The sequence below is a fragment of the Marmota monax genome, unplaced genomic scaffold, assembly GCF_021218885.2.
Source record: "Marmota monax isolate L192 unplaced genomic scaffold, Marmota_monax_Labrador192_F-V1.1 WCK01_AAM20220418_F8-fsc00055, whole genome shotgun sequence".
Lineage (NCBI taxonomy): Eukaryota > Metazoa > Chordata > Mammalia > Rodentia > Sciuridae > Marmota > Marmota monax.
Window position 1 is genome coordinate 7,518,746 of NW_026695205.1, and position 18,764 is coordinate 7,537,509.

Consider the following 18,764-nt stretch of genomic DNA (forward strand, 5'->3'; position numbering starts at 1 on the left):
ATATTTTAAATATTTATTTACATAGCTACAATTTCCCATTCATTTTTTTTCCTTCAGTTAGATTTAAAATTTTATCTGGTATCATTTTTTTCCTTGAAGTATTCCTTTAACATTTCTTGAGGTGCAGAACTGAATTCTATCACAATGCATTCTAAAATGCATATCTAATTGAATTTTGGACAATATTTTTGCTGCCTATGGGATTCTGACAGCTTTTGTTTTTCTGTTCTTTATGATGTTGCTTCATTGCCTTTGGCTTACATTGTTTCTAGTGAGAAATCTGTGGCATGTGATGTGTCTTTTTTCTCTGGTTTCTTCTCAGATTTCCTGTTTATCATTTGTTGTAAGCAATTTAATTATCATGTACCTTGATGCTGTCTTCTTCACCTTTCTCAAGCTATATTGAGCTATTTGGATCTATGAGTATGTAGCTTTTACCAAATTTGGAAAATTTCTATTACTCTTTAGTTATTTTTCTGTCTCACTTTTTCATATTTAGGGACTCAGATTAGACATGTGTTAGGCTGACTATAATCGTCTCACACCTCACTGAACCTCTGTTCATTTTTTTCATTCTTTTTATTTCTGTTTCATTTTTGCTAATTACTATGTTAATAAGCTCACTAATCTTTTTGCAGTGTTAATATATAATAACATATGCTTATATTTATAGAAGCAACATATATATACATACATGTATATACATATGTGGGTATGTATATATTTAATTGTCATGTCATATATATGTTGCTTCTTATCTGAGGGTAAATTTATCCTCTGACATTACATCCCTGATAGAGAGACAGAGGATTCTAAAAATATTTTAACGCTTTGTTCTGAGCTATAGTTAGTTTGCTTGGAAATAGTTTGGTATTTTCCAGTCTGGCATTTACACTGTGTTAGGCCAATCATTACAGCATTTATTTTAATTTTGGGCTGAGTTTTCCCCACCAATGAAGGAAGAGTCTTCTAGGAATTCTAGCTGATGACCCACTAGAGGGAAAGAAAATAGCCTTTATTTTTCAAGTCCACTCTCTCCTTCCCACCTAGCCCTGCCTCCATCTGGCCTTCCTATCCCACATCAACACCCAACACTTTTCCCTAATTACAGTGCTTTACAGATGTTGAAGAACCAACTACACTACACCAGAATTTCTTGACAATGCCAGGAAGATTTTTTAAAATCACATTTTAGAAAGTGAAGCTATAGATCTAGAGATGGGATGTAGAAATTCCCAGACATTCCGTCTTCCTGGGACTCCCCAGGAGAATTATTAGGGGCCGATTCTTAATAACTTCAGCAGGTGGGATGAGCCCTTCTTACCGTTCTGCCACTTGGCAATGCAGAGCAGGTGGTGCAGTCCCATGGAGGCCTGGTTCATGATGTCACTGTCAGCATGACAACACAGGAGAGACAGCTCTGCAGCCAGGACACCCAGACACCGGGCGTCCACGCTCGTCTAATGGAGAAGGGAGGGAGAAAATCGTTGGTTATGCCAAGTCAACACTGAATGTCTGCATCCGAGACTCTCATTTACGGAACGGGTTTCAAGGATAAGCCTCAGAATTTTAAAAATCTGTCCTCAAATCCTCTGTTGCTGTGAAAGGAAGACAAGAAAATGCCATCTGTGTTAGTTACATGAGCACAGAGGGGGATGTTCATGACCGAAAGAGCCCGGGAAAGTGCTGGACAAGAGTGCTCAACTGAGGTTAGCTTCTACTCCATGACTAGGGAGCGGCTGGCAGGGAGCAGATCCCCGGGACAGTCGGGAGCAGGAGGATGTGGTCATCCAAACTCTTGGAAGCTCCCTTTTCCGGTGTGAAATGCTTTAGATGACTCAGAGTCACTGGGGAAATGTGATGTTACTCCTCCTGGAATTACTCCGATTCTTCCCAGAGAAAGTCATGTTTTAAAAACTCAAACTTTCTTCAAAGCTGTTGCCATGAACATTAGTTCATGCCTTGCCCCGACAAGCTCTTTGACACACAGGCTCATCCGACTCTTGAAACCTGTGATTTTTTAAAATTATTTTTTTGCATTTTTTATTATGGCAAATTTATACATGATATGAAATTTGCCATTTTGGCCATTTTAAAGTGAATAATTTAGTTGGCAGTAAGTACCCTGCTAATGCTGTGCAACCCTTGCCATTACCTCATTCCAGAACTTTCCATCGCCTCAGATAGAAGCCCTCTGCCATGAAGCAGTGACTGATGGTCCCTCCTCCTGGCCCGACAGCTGGTGTCTCTCAGGGTTCGCTTGTTGCCTAGTACACACACAGGGGATCGTATAACACACAGCCTTCTCTTGGGTCGGCTTCTTTTACTTAGTATGAGGTGTTCACGCTTTGGCCATGGGGAAGTGTATCACACCCCCACTTGACAGGGTAACGTGCCTTTGTATGAGGACGTCAGGTTTGTTGGTCCATCTGTCTATCGATGGGCATTTGGGTTGTTTCCGTTCTTGGCAATTTGAATTTTGCTGCAGTAAACACTTATGGACAAGTTTTTGTTTGAACATCTGTTTTATGTTTTTGGGGGGGTGGGGGTTGTGCCTAGCAGGACTGCTTGGCCACGTGGTAATTTGGTGTTGAACTTGTTGAAGAACCCTTTCCCTGTTCTCTGCACTTTCATCCATATTGTGATCAGTAATTCCTTTAAGGATTTTAGTGCTTGGTCTTCGAGTGATCTTAAAAATTGAAAATCAATAATATGGTCTGGTGACTAAGTAATGTTGTTCAACGCATAGTTCACTCTCGGGTTAGTTATATTTCCTTTTGGCATATACATGTGCCTTCTCCACTCTTTTTGAAAATAAATTCTCATCTGTGTCTTGAATTATCTGCTTTTGATAGTCATTTTCCCCCCTTTTTATTTGCCTTTGCAGGTCTTTTAATTGAAGGGTTTTCTCAAATGTCTGGCAAATTTTGATGTCTCTTCATATTTGAGGACAAAGTGCCTCTTGGTGGGGCTTTGTCTGTAGCAAGGCTTGCCAGTGGTGTACCTTGCTTCACCGTGGCTGGGAGTGGAGGCTGGGGTCCTCCTTCAGTGTTTAAACAAAATGCATGATTCTTTTATCAGAGAACTTAACAATGGTTTTTGTGTTAGTCAGTTCTTCATCACTGTGACTAAGATACCTGATGAGAACAACTTAGAGGAGAAAACAATTATGGGATTCACAGTTTCAGAGGTTTCCATCCAGGGTCAGTCGACTCCATTTCTCTGGGCCAGAGGCGATGTTGGTATGGTGGGGCAGAGGCAAGCTTCTCAGCTGAAAAGGAGAGTTGGGGACGGGGGCAGGGACAGACACAGTCCCCGGGCCTTGCCCCCAGGGTCCTCCCCTGCCTGCAGTTACCACTGCATTCAGCTACCCACAGGTGAATCCAGCAAATGGATTAGCCCACTGCTGAGGTCAGAGCCCTGATGAGAGTCTTGACCCACCTCTGAACCTCGCTGCCCTGGGGTCACACTATCAACCTGCGAGCGCTCCACAGCCAAACCGCAGAAGATTTGGGGGAAAGAAAGAAAGAAAAAAAGAAGGCGGCAGTTCTCAAGTTCCGTCTGCTGATGAACTCCTTGTGCATCAAGGGGAAGGGGCACTGAGCCTTCTTACTGTGCTAGTTGAGCTTTCAAAGACTGCTCAGTTATGTGCCTGCACTCAGCCCCCCCTTGACCCCTCGCTTCACACGCTCCCTTCTTCATTGCTTGGGATTTTGCAGCTCCAGACCCCACCCTAGTGGTCCTGGCTTCCTGCTTTGGTTCCGTGGACAGACTTTTCTATTCCCATCTTTCTCTCCTCTGTCTTCCAGAAGTTTGCTGGCATTGCTGGCCCACTGAAAAGCCTTCACCAAGCCTCTTTGTGGATGCGACTTTAGACTTTAAAACTTTCTGTTACTATCACTTCGTGAGGACTCTGGAGGGAGAGGAGATAAATACACAGGGACCACCTGTTAAATAATTAAATTAAATAATTGGGACTCTTCCATCCATTTCTAAATGCTAATGTGCCAAAGGAGCACGGGTAGAAGCATTCTCTGTGAATGCAACAAGATGATGTGCTTAGCTCACACTTCTCTTCCTGTTGAAAGCTGATACTTCAATTAAAGGGATGAATAACCTTTGAGTGTAGGAGTTTATCTACCCTGATGGGCACATGGGTTATGTGAGGGGAATTATCACTTTAATAACATATTTCTGACAAAATACAATGATAATCGGAAGTCTTTGCTAGGACAGGAGCCTCTGAGGCTGAGCAGGACCTAGGCAGGATGATTTATGAAGAAAATGTTTTTTTCCATTGTATGGATAGCACGAGAGGACAGAATAGGTAGCTATTTAATTAGAGCAGGACAAAAAAATTAATTGCCTGTTTTATGTCAGACATAGTGATACAGAGGTCAGGCCCGTGGAAGCTCAGCTTTAAATCATTTACGATATTTTTGAGATTGTTTTGTCCTATAATCCCCTCGTCCAATAATCTCACTGAATTAATTATTTTGTTATTTTATTTAAAAAAATTTTTTTAGTTGTAGGTGGACACAATACCTTTATTGTTATTTATTTTATATTTATGTGGTACTGAGGATCGAACCCAGGGCCTCACCCATGCTAAGCAAGCACTGTACCTCTGAACCACAATCCAAGCCCCAGAATTAATTATTTTCAGAAGACATTACTTTAATAAGAAAGCTTCCTTAATGAAGTTTATGCTTCCATGACTGTGGTGAGCTGGCTGAGTCTAGCTGTTTCAATGTTCTCAAAAATGTGCTCATGTACTTCCACCTGGTGGCACTTGGTGAACACTGCAGAGCAGAGTGGCGGATAATCCTACCTGGTCTTTCATACAAACCTGTTAAAGCAAGAAATCCTCAAATAATGCATGAGAGTCTTCTGCTACACACCTGAATTTACACATTTGATTTCTTGTGGATGGAGAGAGGTCTGGGCTCAGGGGCAATGAACCCAACTAGCAATGGAAAGACAAGAGGGAGGGGTGCTAAGCCCTTGCTACAAAGCCCCACCTGCTGCCTAAGCCCATGCTAGGATGCAGGCATCCAAATGCAGAGAGAGGCATGCAAATAGCCCTCTTCACATAGTTGGCATCAAATACTTGCTAAGTGCATATTGTCCCAGGAGCTGTGCAGAGAACAGATGTGAGTGGTACTTAATCCCACTTGCAAGATTTTCCATGCTGAGCCTTCTAGATATTTGTATAGAACCGCAGGCCATTTTAGAAGTGAGGGTGTTGGGGGGCAGGGCTGCCTTCCCAAATCAGAGAATCAGGATTAGACAAGCCACTGAATCTCTCTTTGGGTGCTGAAATAGGGGATCAGCACGATGAAAACACTGTGGACTGTGCTCCCCTGTATAAGTAAATTCTATCACGCTCCCAGCTGGCTTTAAACAAAGTCGTAACAATTCAGCTGTTTTAAAGGCTGGTCTAGATATTTTTGTTTTGATATGTCTGGGGTTTATACAAGTACGAGAAAATGGACATGAGGAGCATCCCAAATGTTTATTTCCAACTCCCTTTACACGTAACTACTCCTGAAATGATTCAAGTCATCAGAAAAACTGTTAGTAGAGTATATTTTAAAATCCCTGCAACATGAGTTGGGAAACAGACTGAATATACAGTATCCACAAGAGAGAAACGTTATTACATTATTTTTGTCCAATGTGACATTTTGATATATGCACACACTGTTAAATGATTAAATCAAGCTAACCAATGTAATCCATCTTTTCACATATCATTTTTTTTATGGTGAGAACATTTTAAGATCTATTTTTTTTGCAATTTTCAAGTACAAAATGCATTATGATTAACCATAGTCAACGTGCTATATACTATTAGCGCTCCAAAATTTATTCATCCGTCTAACTGAAGCTTCAGACCCTCTAATGAACACGTCTTGCATTCCTCCACCCCCACCGCCTCCAGCTCCTGGTGACCACTGTTCCACTCTGTGTGATGAGTTTGACTCCCTCAGGGTGTGTGTGTGAGGACAGCAGGCAGGGATTGTCTGTCTATGCTGTGCCTAGCCGAGTTCATGCCATACAGTGTCCTCTGGGGTCAGTTGTATTTTTTGCAATGACGGAATTTTCTTCTCTATTATGACTAAGAGTACTTGGGGGATGGGTGGGTGGGTGGGTGGGTGGTGCCCACATACCCTTGTGGCCTTTATCCATTCTTCCATTAGTGGGCATTAGGTCAATTCTACATCTTGGCTATTGTTGATAATGGATAAGTAAATCTTATGTTAAAACCAAAAGAAGAGCTTTGTAAACCAGACCTTTCCAAAAATAAATAATAACTTTATACATTTGAATATAGGCATATAAGATAGAAAGATAGATAGATAGATAGATAGATAGATAGATAGATAGATCCTGTTGATTAAAGAAAGTAAGATAGATCCTGTTGATTAAAGAAAGTAGTGGTAGCAATGTGCTCAGATGAGGCCCTTTCTGAGAATAAATGATTATGTAAGTCTAGAAGACCCTGGCATTTATGAAGGTGTGGGAGATGGGCATTCTTATAGTCACAGGAACACAGATTGGAGGACAGTGGTGCGTTCCTAAACTCTGACCTCCCCCACGTCTATCTAGCCATTGCCTCCCTAAGCTGAACTAAGTACATACAGATTTGCATGAACATAACCAATTTTTACTGTTTGAAGTTGAAAAACACCATTGGACTCATCAATGGATTCAGTGGATTGTAATATTCAAGAATGCACAGACTATGTTTGAAAGAATGAAATTACGCTGCATATATTAATATGAAAATATGAGCAGGGCATGTTGTCCAGGGAAGAAAGCAAGTTGCAGCACTTGATGTAACTTCTTTAAAGAAGCAGGAGGGCATCCATGCGTGCATGCGTGCACACAAGGATGTAGACAAAGAAAGCGGTTTGGGTGGACACATGTCACACCAACAGGCTGGGAATGTGGGTGAAGAGGAAAGGAAAGGAAGACTTATGCTCCAATAATTGCTTGTATAAATTTAAAATAGACAATGATTCACAAATATTTTCGGAAAATAAAAGGAGAACATAAAGAGGAAGATAAGGGTGGAAAATAATATTCATTATGGTCCATAGAGGAGAATCCAGAGTCAGCAAAACCTGGTACCAACATGCTCATGCTGTTTCTCTAATAATGCTTCTTCACCAGTTTTTGAGAAATTCTGCTCCCATGACTTAAAGCCATGCAGAATGTTGACTTCTTTCCAGATACTGCAGAGTGCAAACCCAGTAATACCAAGCAGACACCCAGCACCCTCAAGACCTCAGACATGGCAGGCAGCACCCTGGAAAGGCAGTCTTCAGAACCGGGCCATTGTTCATTGTGTGACTTACATCTCCTAGGACTTTCTTAGATGCAAAGCATAGCACCCTGCTGATGATCGTCAGTGCTTCCTCTTGCAGGTACAAACGCTCTTCTTTCACCCACAAAACCATTTCCTGTTGGAAAAACAAGAGCCATCTTAGAACCATGGAATTTCCATTTCCTAAGGAGCCCTCCTTCTAGTCACCAGTTTGGGGGTCCCATGGTCTTTTGATTAATCCACGCTTGACCTATGTTATCTTAAAAAAAAAAAGGACAACAAACAGCCAGTGTACTACTTCATCTACTATGGTAACTACATGTGGTTTTTATTTTATTTAATTCTATTCAACAAGTGACTAATAAACACTGTAGCAGTCCTTCTGTCAGGTATCGTGAAAGTTCGGCATGGGTCTGTACGTGGTCATCAGCTGCTCTACTTACAAATATTTCTTTTTTTAAAGTACAAATATTCTAAGTACACATATTCCTTAAAAAGAATATGGACTCTGATCTTTGGCTTTAAAAGAGAACTGAAATGTTATCTGATCAGAAATGTTATCTTTTCTTATCTTCATGGATACCAATTCCTCTGCAAATTCACTATCCAGAAATGTTCTGATCCTTGGTTAGAGAATACATTAGTGGAGGCAGTTTAGTTAGAAAATTGTTGCTAATTTTTGTTCAAATCTGTCTTTTAGTACCTTCTCTTTGTTCTAAATCCCAAGAGCAGGGATGGATGCATTTCCCCCTGGGAAGGGAATAGACTGCACATGCTAATGAGCCCTAGCAAACTTCTTAGGCCACCTGTTGGAGGCCACTGTACTTCTGCCAATGGTTGGCCAATCTGTTCCTCTTCATCTCTGCCAAGCGGCACACTGTTCTGAAGTCCATTTCCTAAGGCAGAAGGGTTTCTAAATCTCAGAGGGGTCACACTCTGCCTTCTCTGGGAGTGAGGTTTCAGCTCTTTTTGAGGATCAGGGAGTTCCCAGACATAAGGAACCTCCCAAGTTGTGGTGGCTTCACCCCAATAGCATTGCTTCTGTTCTTTTTCTCCAAAATGGAAGAAATAATAGTAGCTTCCTCATGGGATGATTTGAGGGATTACAATATTTACTCACATCCTCGGTACCCAACATGAAATGCTCAATAAGAGGAAGCGGAGAGCAGCCTGGGGCAGTTCACAGGACATGCAGGGGGAGGGGAATGATAATCACTTAGGAGAATAACATTTCAAATGCACAGAAATATTTGGCTCAAATTCAGCACAAATTAGCTCAATCCATTTTTACTTTCCTTCACATTCTTTCTTGTCTTCAAGGATACCAATCTGTCTTCTTTACTTTGGTTTGCACAACTCATGGATGTTTCTGGTAGGGTAAGTCAATGTATTCCCAGTATTTTTAGACAGCTGACTCCTGACACCACCATATTAGGAATGCAAAATTTAAGAACCTAAAACATCCAGTGCAGTCTTCTCTGGCTGGGACATGAATCATGCGGTGAGGTCTGTGGACAATAGGGGTTCTACTTGTACAACTATACTAGGCTCTGCCCTCACAGGGGCTCTCTGCAATGGTCTGCTACTGGGACAAGTCTCTGCCTGGCTGTGACATCTTTTGAAATCTAAGTAGAGGCCACCATGCTTCTGCATTGGTGGCATGAGGCACACAGCTCATGCATTCTGTGTGCTTGCAGAGTTAGCACTGTGCATGCTGCCAAGGCTCATGGTTTGGAACTCCCAGAGCAGTGGGTGGAGCCACACCTGAGCCTCCCTGAGTCATGGCCAAAGCAGGCAAGGGGTGCTGTGCTGAATGAAATTCAGGGCCAAGTCACCAGCTGGTACAGAGGAGAAAATACTGAGGTTCTATGGGTACCTCTCTTGAAACCTTGCCCTTAAGGTCCTAGCTTACCTCTGAAATGCCTTCAAGGTCACTCCCCCATTGTATTGATGACCAGAACCTGGTTTTCATGCATGTTTAACTCTTGAGCATATGGTCCCTTAGCAACACGTACCCTTAATGTTCTCTCTCAAACTTGTTTTTTTTTTTTTTTTAATTCTTTACATGTTCAGGCCAAGAGTTCCCCAGATGTTTTCATTCTGCATCTCCTTGATTATAAATTTCACCTTTTAAGTCCCTTTTCTCATTTTACTGCAAGCTATCAAAAGAAGCCATGGGGCACCTTGAGCTCTATGCTAAGTAGAGATTTCTTCTCTCAGGTGTCCTCGTTCATCATTAAGTTCTGCCTTCCAAAAAGTCCTAGAATGCAGACATGGTTCCTCCAAGTTCTCTGAAACTGTGTAGCAAGGGTGACCTTCACTCCTGTTTCCAGTGTCTTGTGCCTCATTTCTCTCTGAGGCCTCTCGAGAATGGCCTGCATTCTGATCACAGCCACTTACGTTTTCCCTGAGAAGACTTAGGCTTTCCCTACGGCTCTTGTCTTCTGCTGGCTCCTCAGCACAATGGCCTTTAGTGCTCCATTCACACCATCTGGCTCTTCCAGCCTCGTTACCCAGTTCCAGAACAGTTTTCACATCTTACATAAGAATTTACCAAATATATACAGTATTGTATCTGGGTGTCCTGAGTTCTTCCCATAAACTGAAGGTAAAAAAGGGAGTGAGGTGGCTATGTGGATAAAGTGTCACCCAATACCAAGCCACAAATGGCTTCTTTAGCTTAGAGATAAATTGCATTGGGTAGCAATGCTGAGAAAATAGTCTTTAGGTATTGGTTAGAGGGACAGTCTCACTTTTTGCTATTAATTTTGTCTATTAGTCCAAGTGTTTTTATAACAGAATATCTGAGGCTGGGTAATTTATAAAGAATAAATAGGGATATTTATTTTTTACAGTACTGGAGGCTGGAAGTCCATCAATATCTTCAAGAAGTCCTCATCAATTGAAGGACATTGTGCTGCATCATTGCAGAGAAGAAGGGGAAGAAAGCCCCCAGGAAAGAAGAGGGGAGGGGGCAAATTCATCATTTATAGAGGACCCTCTTCCATGATAATGACATTCATCCAATCATGAGGGAAGAGTCCTCACGATCTAGTCAACTCGTAAAAGGTATCACCGTGCAATACTGTTGCATTGGGGATTAAGATCTTGACAGATGGACTGTGGGGGACATTAGAGGACATATCGAAGCCACAGAATATGGTATGCATAAGGACAGAGGATCTGTTGAGTTGCCTCACCCCAGAACTGATGGAAGTGAAATGTCCTTCCAGCCCTGTCACCGTGTGGTCCACTGTCCTGTGGACTTGGAGGCAGTTGAGGCCAATACTGGTCTCTGCTATCCTAGCCTGTGTTCACCCATAGTCACCACCTAAGACTTGCCTTCTCAGGTGGCCATTGATGGCTCCTCCCCAAATTGATTTCTACACTTCTATAACTCAAACAAAGGGAATGATTTTGTTTTGTGAGTAATTTCACTCCACAAGAAGCAAATTCCAGTCACCAAATACTAGAAGAATATATAAATATGATAAATTAGAAGTCAGTGAACTATAGTGAGCTCTTTATATTTATGACAAACAAAACTGCTTATTTCCTCTTACCCTTAGGATCTGTAGTTTGTAGAGGTCTTTAGACACTAAGATCAGAAGAGTGTCCTCAAATATGTGTAAAATATTTTGATATAAACTCTGAAATACAAAAAAAAATCACATAACCAGCCAGCAGTCTTACATAAGAATTTACCAAATACATACAGTATAGCATCTGGGTGTCCTGAGTTCTCCCCATAAACTGAAGGTAAAAAAAGGAGTGAGGTGGTTATGTGGATAAAGTCTCACCCAATACCAAGCCACAAATGGCTTCTTTAGCTTAGAGATAAATTGCATTGGGTAGCAATGCTGAGAAAATAGAGACCTCAGGTGTTCCTAACCTTACGATGGGACTCTACTTATTTTCATCTATTGTTTTATTTTTTGGGGGGGCAATACTTTTCATTAAACTCCTTGCCCTTGTGAAACCAGTTTTGACCAAAAATACCTTCACTGATTTGTTTCTATAACCCCTATATAATCCACTAAATCCCATGGGTCACAGAATTCACGAGGAGTTTAGGGGTGTAGGTTAGTGCTGAAGAATTTCATTATATGTAAGTAGGGGAGAAGCAAACAAAGACTGAAACCTTCCAAGATGCATTCTCAGCTCCACTGTGGTGCAGAGCAAAGTCTCAACACAAGTGAAGGAAGAAGGGTCTCACCTCCTGGTCCTCGAGGTCCTCATTGCCAATCCCCAGTGCTCTCAACTTTCCAAAGTTTGGTAGGGCTAATAGCATTCTAAAGGATGCTTCAGTTACGTTCAGCTGAGTTTCATACTGCAGTACGGGATCCACAAAGCTGACAAGAAAAAGGTCTAACTATTAAATGGGTGAGATTTCAAATGTAATTTAACTTTATGGGCTTTTTTTCTTAATGATGAGAGAGGGTGTACGAGAAAGTAAAACCCAGATGATAGATGGATCTTAAATATTCTCTTAGCAATGATGGCTTAAACACTAAGGAATAAATTTATTCATAAATATAATCTACATTAAGTTATTTAGAAATTGGAACATCTTTCTCCATGAACTCAATAATGTAAAGACCGAGCCCATAAACTCACACTAAGGTTTGAGATCATTTAACTGTATGGTGCCATTATTTCCATGTTTTTTTATATTTTAATATTTTTGATATGGGCATACATATTTCAAGGTGACAACAAAGGAAAACTGCCCATCCTCAACTAGAAAGACCATCTGCTTATCCATGTGATATAGAAAGATTGGGGAGAGCGTAAGAAAGAAGAGTTGCTAAATCAGGATGATGGAATTTTGAGTCAATTTTTATTTCTCACAATTATTATTTTTTTTTAATATGCCATTTCAAAGATATTCAATTAGTGAAATCAGAGAGTGTCACGTTACCTGGAGTTGATGGCCAGGACCATGGACTGATGACACAGCAGGCCCGCAAAGGCATTCCATAGTTCATTAATTGCATTCTCCTAAGTACCATGAAAAACACAAGCAATTACAAACCAGACAACATCCTGTGTGGTCCTGCTGCACCAAGCCAAGGCACCAAAACAGACTAAAAAGTCATCCCAAGAGTTTGTAGAAGTATCGAGACTAGAAAAACTATAATTTCATCCCCCAGTAGTGTTTTGGCCTAGATGGTGGTCTGTACAGCCAACCACTGTGCTTTTACAGTGAGCATTTGCAGATAGCAGTATTTTGTTGGGGGTGCTCTTTACCAGGTGTGCTCTCACATACTTCTGTAACTGTCAAGTGCAATCTACAGTTGTAGCGTCTACCTATAAAAATGCCAGCACGGCAATTTAAGACAGGCCTTCCTGAAGAATGACCACATTCATGCCATAGAGTAAGAATCATATCCAGGTCAATGGGCGGCTGTATAACTTAATTTTGTAACCATTAAAAGTTGTAATTAAAGATACCCAATTAGGAATTTATAATTTTTATACGAAGTTTGAGAAGTCCTCAATTATCTAAAACCATTTAGAGAAGGAAGAATAAAAGCTGGGGACGTCATACTTTCTATTTTCAAACTCTACTATCAAGCTGCAGTAACTAGAATGGTATAGCTGGGTATTAAAACAGACTCATAGGCAACACAGCATTGAGGGCCCAGAGATAAACCCGCCCATAGGTGGTGGGTGCCAGGAGCACACACTGGGGAAAGGATGTGCTCCCAGGAATCGGTGTCTGGGGGGTCACGTTGTCCACACGCAGAGGAGTGAGCTTGGACACTTACCTTATGCCACCTGCAAAAGTTAAATGGGTGGGCTAAAGGCTTATGTGTAAGACGAAGACTATAAAACTCCTAATAGATGACTGGAAAAAGCTTCTTATTGTTGGTTTTGACATTGATATTTTTTGGAGGGGAGGTGATGCCAAAAGCATAAGCAACAAAAACGAAAATAAACAAAGATTTTTTTTTTTATCAAACTAAAGTTTCTGCAAAAAAAAAATGGGTCAAAAGATAAAAAGGTAATCTGTGGAATGGGATAAGATATTTGCAGGCCATATATCTGATAAAGGGTTATTACCCCCCAATATATACCTCCACCTCCAGGTACACGAGGAAGGGCTCCTACTTCCTCTTGGAATGGCTCCACAGTGCCCTGTCCCTCTTCTTTGACAACCCCCTCACCCACCTTTCCCTGCTAGGTGGCTGTCTCCCTTACAGATTATTCTGATTTCAAGGATTTCCCATGTCTTTGGGCAATTAAAACAACCCCAGGGTTATTGTTAATTATAATCCTGTTTATATAAAATCTTAACCTTCATAACTTATTATTATTTCTAATTTTTATTAGTTATTGATGGACCTTACTTATTTATTTGTTTATATGTGGCGCCTCACAGGCTAGGCAATGCTCTACCACTGAGCCACAACCTCAGCCCCGTAACTTATTATTCAAAGGTCTTTATTGATCTCCAGGGCAGGCAAGAGTTTGGGTTTCAGGGTCAACACAGGAGGGTGGTTAGGCTGCCAGTCCTGGGGCTGCCACTTGTGGTTACCTGACCACAGGCAGGTCACCTACGGCCTGAGTTTCCTCATTTAAAAATGGGGATAGCAGCAGAACTTACCCCAGAGGGATCTTGTGAGGGTCAAAGGAGCTCAGCTATTTTTTGGAACAAGGAAGGTTATTCCTTCCCTCATCTTCCCTGCCTTTTTTCTAGGGTTGCAGCTCTAGAACTGGAAAAAAATGTGTGTGTGTGTGTGTGTGTGTGTGTGTGTGTGTGTGTGCGCGCGCGATTTCTTGCTTCCTTCCTGTGGGTTGTGACTTCCGACTCTGCAGGTGGTGGCCACGACATTCCGGTTGACCAGGAATGTGCTCCCTCAGGAAAGGGTCCCTTTCAAGACCCAGCTATGTGTTTGGGGCAGTTCCCGCTGTTCCTGGTTTTTAAGCTTTGGAAGCACAAGCCCACTTGATGCGTGCGTGCGCAGGGCTCCCCAGCAGCCCGCTGCCCAGGTCCATCAGCCCTGCGCCTGCTCGCCTGTGAAGGGTCTGTCACTCTGCACCTCCCCTGTTGTTGGAGCAATTCAATTCCCTTGGTGCAGCTGGTCCCACAGCTCGGCCCTCTCAGCAAACCCAAAGGAACCTTCACGACCGGGTCTGTGCCCACGACCCATCCACAGCTCCTAGCACCCCCACAGAGGTCCGTTATGGACGCTATGCAATCTCTGTCTGCACCAGCCCTCTCCACCTCAGGACTGAAACGCTGTTTCCCCAGCAGCTGGGAGTGTTGGGACCTGAGAGCTCTCTCTGGTCTGAAACTTCCCCCAGTCAATTGTCCTCTCTGGCAACCTGACTCTGATGCCTGGGTGACATAAAGGCTCAGCCCCTTTGCCTCCAAGGGCAAAGCGAAGGTCACCTCAGCTCCAAAGCTCCTGTGGGGGTAGTTGAAGCCTGCTTTGCACTTCCCTGTATTTCAGCTCCTCGCCCTGCAAGCCTGCCTTCTCTACCCCTCCTCCCCAGGAACTGATCCCAGGAGCAAATCCAGCAAATCTCCTGGACGCAAGTCTCTATCTTAGCATCTACTTCTGAAGAATCATACCTAAAATCTACAATGTATGTTGCTGGTTTCTTTCCCTGGGCCTTCCCAGGTTCCTTCCCTGGAATGTACTTGACCCTCATCTGGGTGCTCCACTCATCCTCAAAGTCCAGCCAGGTCTTCCCTAACCTGAAGCTAAGTAGAAGCTCCCTCTAAGTAAGTGTACCTCTCTCACCCTGCCTCCTGTAACATCCCCGCAGCTTACAGCAATTTCTAATACTGACTTATTTTATTTTTCTTCCATTGGACTCTAAGCAATTTGAGGCTAATGTTTGAGTTCTACTTTGTGTCTCAAAATGATAGCATAATATTTGGCATATAGTAGATACTCAATAAATATTTTTTAAATAAATGAATGACTGAGTGAATGAAATGCTAAACTGTACATTTGGTCTCTAATGGTGTTAACAATTTGAAAGTGATGAAACATCACTGAACAGCAGGTTTTATTGTCAAGTGTCTTCCTATCCTGGCAGGCAAAGTGAACCTGTCCATCAAAAAAGTCATCAATGTTTTGTTTTAATTATCACTGACTTTGACCACAGACTCCTAAAGAAATGGTCTATACATGGTTTAACCCACATATGGGCCCATTCTTCTTTCTAAGGGAGAAAAATTGCATATCTTATGGTAGCTTTTCCCTGTGCCTTCTGTGTCAATTTAAACTTAAATATAAAAATGGTGGTAGGTTTTATCAAAGGCTCCAGATTTCAATCCATTTTTTACAAAGCTAGATAAATACCTACAGTGACAGTACTGTGTCACATTGTAGGGAACACAGAGAGAGGTAATCCCAATCTCTGTCCTCCAGGGATGACAGACAAGCAAACTGTCCAAAAGTCTAAGAAAAAAATACAGAATAAGATAAACAAAAAAGGAATGAAGCAAGTCGTGAGGCTGTCAAACTGGGGAGTGAGACCATCATTGAGGCTGGGCAGGGCCGAGCTGGCTGAGAGGGGTCCCCAGGATGGGAGCAAAGGATGTGAGACTGGGCGGGCCCTGGGAGATGGAGGGTGGGGGAATCGCAGGAGGGGTCAACACCTCAACGCTCTGCATTAGTGCGAAGCCACTTCCCGGCACAGTGGGCTGGAGAGAGCAGAGCTCTGCAGGGGGACCCAGGGCAAAGCCGGTCCAGCCAGCTTGCCTGTGTCCTTCCCCCCACTCATGCACCCGAAATGTTACTTGTAACATCCGTGTAAGAGTCAGCGAACGAGTTCTCCCTCGGGAGATCCCAGTTACCACGATGTCCTTAAGAACGTCACATACCAGGTGGTGCCACTTCATTTTGGACTGCAGAATCTGGAGGCCACTCACTGCCGGAGAGGAGGGGACTGGTTAACAGCAGCGAGCACAGCCCTCTCACCTCAGTGGGACTAACCCCCACCTGGAGGCTAGAGTCTCTCTCTCTCTCTCTCTCTCTCTCTCTCTCTCTCTCTCTCTCTCTCCCCTCTCTCTCTCTCACACACAAACACACAAACTCACACTCACACTCTGCTGATGAGCTCACTGTGGCTGTTACTGAACAACACTAAATAGAAAATATTTCAAAGATTTTAAATCTATACTTGATAACAATTCTTAAACAAACAGATATGTAGCTAATTTCTTGATATGAGAAACAGAAAGCCAGCCCCCCCTCTCCATGCCTTTATGGAAGTACCGTACAGTATTAGTAGAAAATAGAAGTACATTAAACTTGTTAGTTTCTAAATTTCTTTGTTTTGTGATCAGAGAATATGTCTGCTAGTCTACTGTTTGGAATTTATATAGAAATGTCTAGTCTAATACATGTTCACTCTTGTGAATGTCCTATAGGTATTGGGGACAAAGGTCTATTCCCTGTTTTCATGGATAAAGATTGACAGGTGGGTCCCTCTCTCTCTCTCTCTCCCACATGCATCTCTATCTTTCCCTGTTCTTCCTACAGCCTTACTTGATTTTCAACCCATCAATGCCATGCTGACAAAGGAGAATCAAATTCTTCTACTAAAAACTGCAAAACAATATTAGATATTTTATAAAAACATGGAAGTTTCCTATGATTTTATTTTGTCCTATCAATTTTGATGCTACTGTGTTTTATGCTGTGGCAATGGTATTATTTTTCTACTGCTGTGTATCAAGTTGCCACAAATTTCATGGCTTATAAAATACCCATTTATTATTGCTCAGCTTCTGTAGGTCAGAACGTTCCTTCTCAGCTTAGCCTCTGTGCTCAGGGCCTCACCCAGCAACACAAGGTATTAGCTGGGACGGCTCTCTCCTCGGGGGCTCAGGGTCCTCCTCCAAGACCATTAGGTTATTGGCAGAACTCGCTGCTCTGAGCCTGTCAGACAGAGGGCCCTGTTCTCTTGGTGGCCATGGCTGAGGGCACCAGTCAGCTCCTGAAAGCTGTCTACTGTTCCCTGCCTTCTCCTGCTACCACTGTCTGGTTTTTTTCCAACAGTCTAGACCCAGAATTAAGAGGCTCATATGATGAGCTCAGGCCCCCTGCAGATGATCTCTAAGACAACTGGTTAGCAGCCTTACTTAACTGGTTAGTAGCACCCCTTTGCCATTGCCTGCCATCATCTTCAGAGCCTCAGACCACATCTTTCCTCAGCTTTTTATCTTCAAGGAAGAGGGATTTGTATAAGGCATGAGTCTCAGGGCAGGGGCATTTGGGCCACCTTGGAATTCTTTTTACCAGGTAGATTTTTCGTAATTATCTTCATTATGGATTATGAACTTTCTTATTATGTGATGCTTTTATAGGAATCACATTTGATGCTTTAAACTTAATTCATATCCCGGAATTTGAGTCAGTCTGAATTAAGTTTCCCCAGTTCTGCTAACCTCTTGTTCTTCCACTTCTTATAGACTTCTCCCCATCTACTTATTTATAGCCTTTTGAGAGATTTGTGTTACCAGTATGTAGCATGTTGCTGGGTTTTATTAACAATGTAACCAAGTCCTTTCTCTTAATAGGTGAGTTCAATCCAATTTCACCCTCAGTTGTGTCTGTGTGTGGTGTGTTCATGTTTTCCTTTAATATGAAAGGTTTGTCCTCTTGTGACGGTGATAAGGTTGACTATAACTTTTTAGAATGTTTCTCAAAATCTTCAAAATCTGTTGATTCCCAACTGTGAGCAAAGATGGGATTGGTTCATTTCCTCCTGCCTCTTCTTTGAGCGATTTTAGTTGATTAAATTGCTAAGTGGCATTTTTATGTCTTTGTTCTCATTTTCATGGTTACTTAATCACTTCCAAGTTTCAGTGAAGAAGAAATCTGTGTGCTTACGTTACCTTCCCTCATAGCTTCTACTTCCTGTATAATTTTGTTAGTTAAGTCATGCATATACTTTCAAGGTTTTCAACATTTGCATTCAGCTTGGTGACAGTAACCTCCCCATCCTCTATGCCTTAGTGCTATGTTTAAATAGATCCAGGACATACAGCCAGGCTTTCTCTCTTCATCCTCATTGGGTTGAAATGCATCTTCTATTTTATTTCGGGGGGCTCCAGGGAATCACGTCCCTTGACTCCTTGTCATGTGCTAGATAGCTGGCTGTGCTTTTCTGAGTGAAAGTTTGGCCAGGGGTGACATCCTCAAGCCACCTTGTTCTCCTCTGGGGTTGTAGAGGCTGCTGCATGGCCACCTGGCCCTGCCCTGGGAAAGCCCAAGGTTAGGTGGGTTTCTTGTTGTCGCTGTTTTCTTCCATGAAGATTCACTGAAGCTTTTCTTTTTCCTGGATTTCCCAAGGATTCTTTGCTTATCTCTGAGATGATTGACCTTATAAGGGTGTAACTCTCCTTTGATGGTTTTGAGTTAATTTAGGGACATAGTCCATTATGCAATCTATATTTTCTTGG

General features: G+C 42.3%; 1 protein-coding gene across 1 annotated transcript in view; it reads right to left on the minus strand.

Annotated features, from left to right (window-relative positions):
* Positions 1-18,207, minus strand: part of Mroh9 (maestro heat like repeat family member 9) — a 50,783-nt gene extending 32,576 nt beyond the window's left edge. The window contains exons 1-7 of the mRNA XM_046429970.1: positions 18,198-18,207; positions 16,179-16,225; positions 12,255-12,334; positions 11,550-11,685; positions 10,897-10,983; positions 7,365-7,469; positions 1,325-1,460 (exon numbers count right to left, since the gene is read on the minus strand). Coding sequence (XP_046285926.1) covers positions 1,325-1,460; positions 7,365-7,469; positions 10,897-10,983; positions 11,550-11,685; positions 12,255-12,334; positions 16,179-16,225; positions 18,198-18,207 — 601 coding nt within the window. The remainder of the gene's footprint in view (positions 1-1,324; positions 1,461-7,364; positions 7,470-10,896; positions 10,984-11,549; positions 11,686-12,254; positions 12,335-16,178; positions 16,226-18,197) is intronic.
* Between the last annotated feature and the right edge of the window lie 557 nt (positions 18,208-18,764).